We start from the raw sequence: 1,412 nt of genomic DNA, 5'->3' as shown, positions 1-1,412 counted from the left end.
AAATTACCGGTTGGGGGGAAAGGTGCAAGAGGCCTACTTAAACAATGACAACGCCAACCGGTAAAGACTGGGTAGCCGAGACTGATACCCCTACCAGTAGGATTCAAAAAAACCACCATCAAAGGGAGACCCGTACCCTGTAAGGGTACATCCTCGGTTTGTACTCCCGACCAGTAGAGACCAAACTTTGGGGAAACAAAGCGGTTCATTCCTTTGCCAAAGTAAATGCAACATTAAACCATAATAATTTCTATTATCAAGATTCACCTATGCCTGAGCCAAATGCCCAGATCAAGACCACCGTCTGCAATTGCCATCTTAGATAGTCTATCTGCATCCACATTGCCTTCTTTATAGATATGGCTGATCCAAAAATCTTCAAAGGTCTCAAGAAAACCCACCATAGGTCGAAGGCATAGGTTGAGATGCCAATTGGGGGTATGGTTATTATGAACAACATCGATAAAATTTAATGAATCACCCTCCAAATGGATTCTTTTATCCCCCAACTCAGCCCCCAATTGCAAACCTCTTAATGCAACCCGAAATTCAGCCTCATTGTTAGTGGCCAGATCGATGTCTTCAGAAATTTCCTTAATGCAGAAGCCTTCAGAATCTCTAATACAACATCCAATACCACTATGCCCTGGATTCCCTGTAGAGGCACCATCGAAGTTAATATTATGCCACCCTGGTTCTAGGGCTTCCCACTTAATATTCAATCTTGGATTAACCGGTATCTTAGGATTACCATTACCGAAAAGCGAGGGGATGGTCAAATTTGGGAATGCAAGCTTTAAATTCCAATCCCATTTAGTGTATAGATTATTTTTCAGCGATTTGGACTTAGCCACTTCGTTCAGGAGCTCAACCAGGTGGTTCTCAATTTTCCCATAGAGGGCTAACTGGCCCATCTCTTTATCCTGGAAAATTATTCGATTCCTTTCTTTCCAAATTTCCCAAATCATCAATGAGGGAAGGATAACAAATCCGTCCCCAAATAATGCCTTGCATTTTGATGTAGGCCATAGTAGAAACCAATCATCTAAACCTTTCAGAAAAGGGCATACCAGATTTAACTTACCCATAAAATGCCACCAACAGTTGCTGGAGAAATTGTAGTGTAGCAAAAGGTGATCAATTGTTTCCTCTTGATTCCAACATAATACACATCTACTAGGCCCATTAATACCTAATTTAAGGAGTCTTTCATTGGTTAATACTTTCCTCTAAAAAGCCATCCAAGCAAATGAACCTGCTTTAGGAATAAGATGTTTGTGCCAGAACAGCTTAATCGGCCAATCCTTCTTATCTATTGTAGCTTCTTTCAATTTATAGCCAAAACATACCTTATACTTACCATCAGAAGAGCCACACCATCTAATGATGTCCTCGTCCGGGGATGGATGAAT

At 41.1% G+C, this 1,412-nt stretch overlaps 1 protein-coding gene across 1 annotated transcript; it reads right to left on the bottom strand.

Annotated features, from left to right (window-relative positions):
* Nucleotides 1–263: 263 nt before the first annotated feature.
* On the bottom strand, nucleotides 264–914 carry LOC131875134 (uncharacterized). The gene has a single exon (XM_059219162.1). It carries the CDS (start codon nucleotides 912–914, stop codon nucleotides 264–266), a length of 651 nt encoding a protein of 216 aa, XP_059075145.1.
* Between the last annotated feature and the right edge of the window lie 498 nt (nucleotides 915–1,412).

The sequence above is a fragment of the Cryptomeria japonica genome, chromosome 4 (genome assembly GCF_030272615.1).
Source record: "Cryptomeria japonica chromosome 4, Sugi_1.0, whole genome shotgun sequence".
Taxonomy (NCBI): domain Eukaryota; kingdom Viridiplantae; phylum Streptophyta; class Pinopsida; order Cupressales; family Cupressaceae; genus Cryptomeria; species Cryptomeria japonica.
This window is presented reverse-complemented; position numbering and strand designations above follow the sequence as displayed.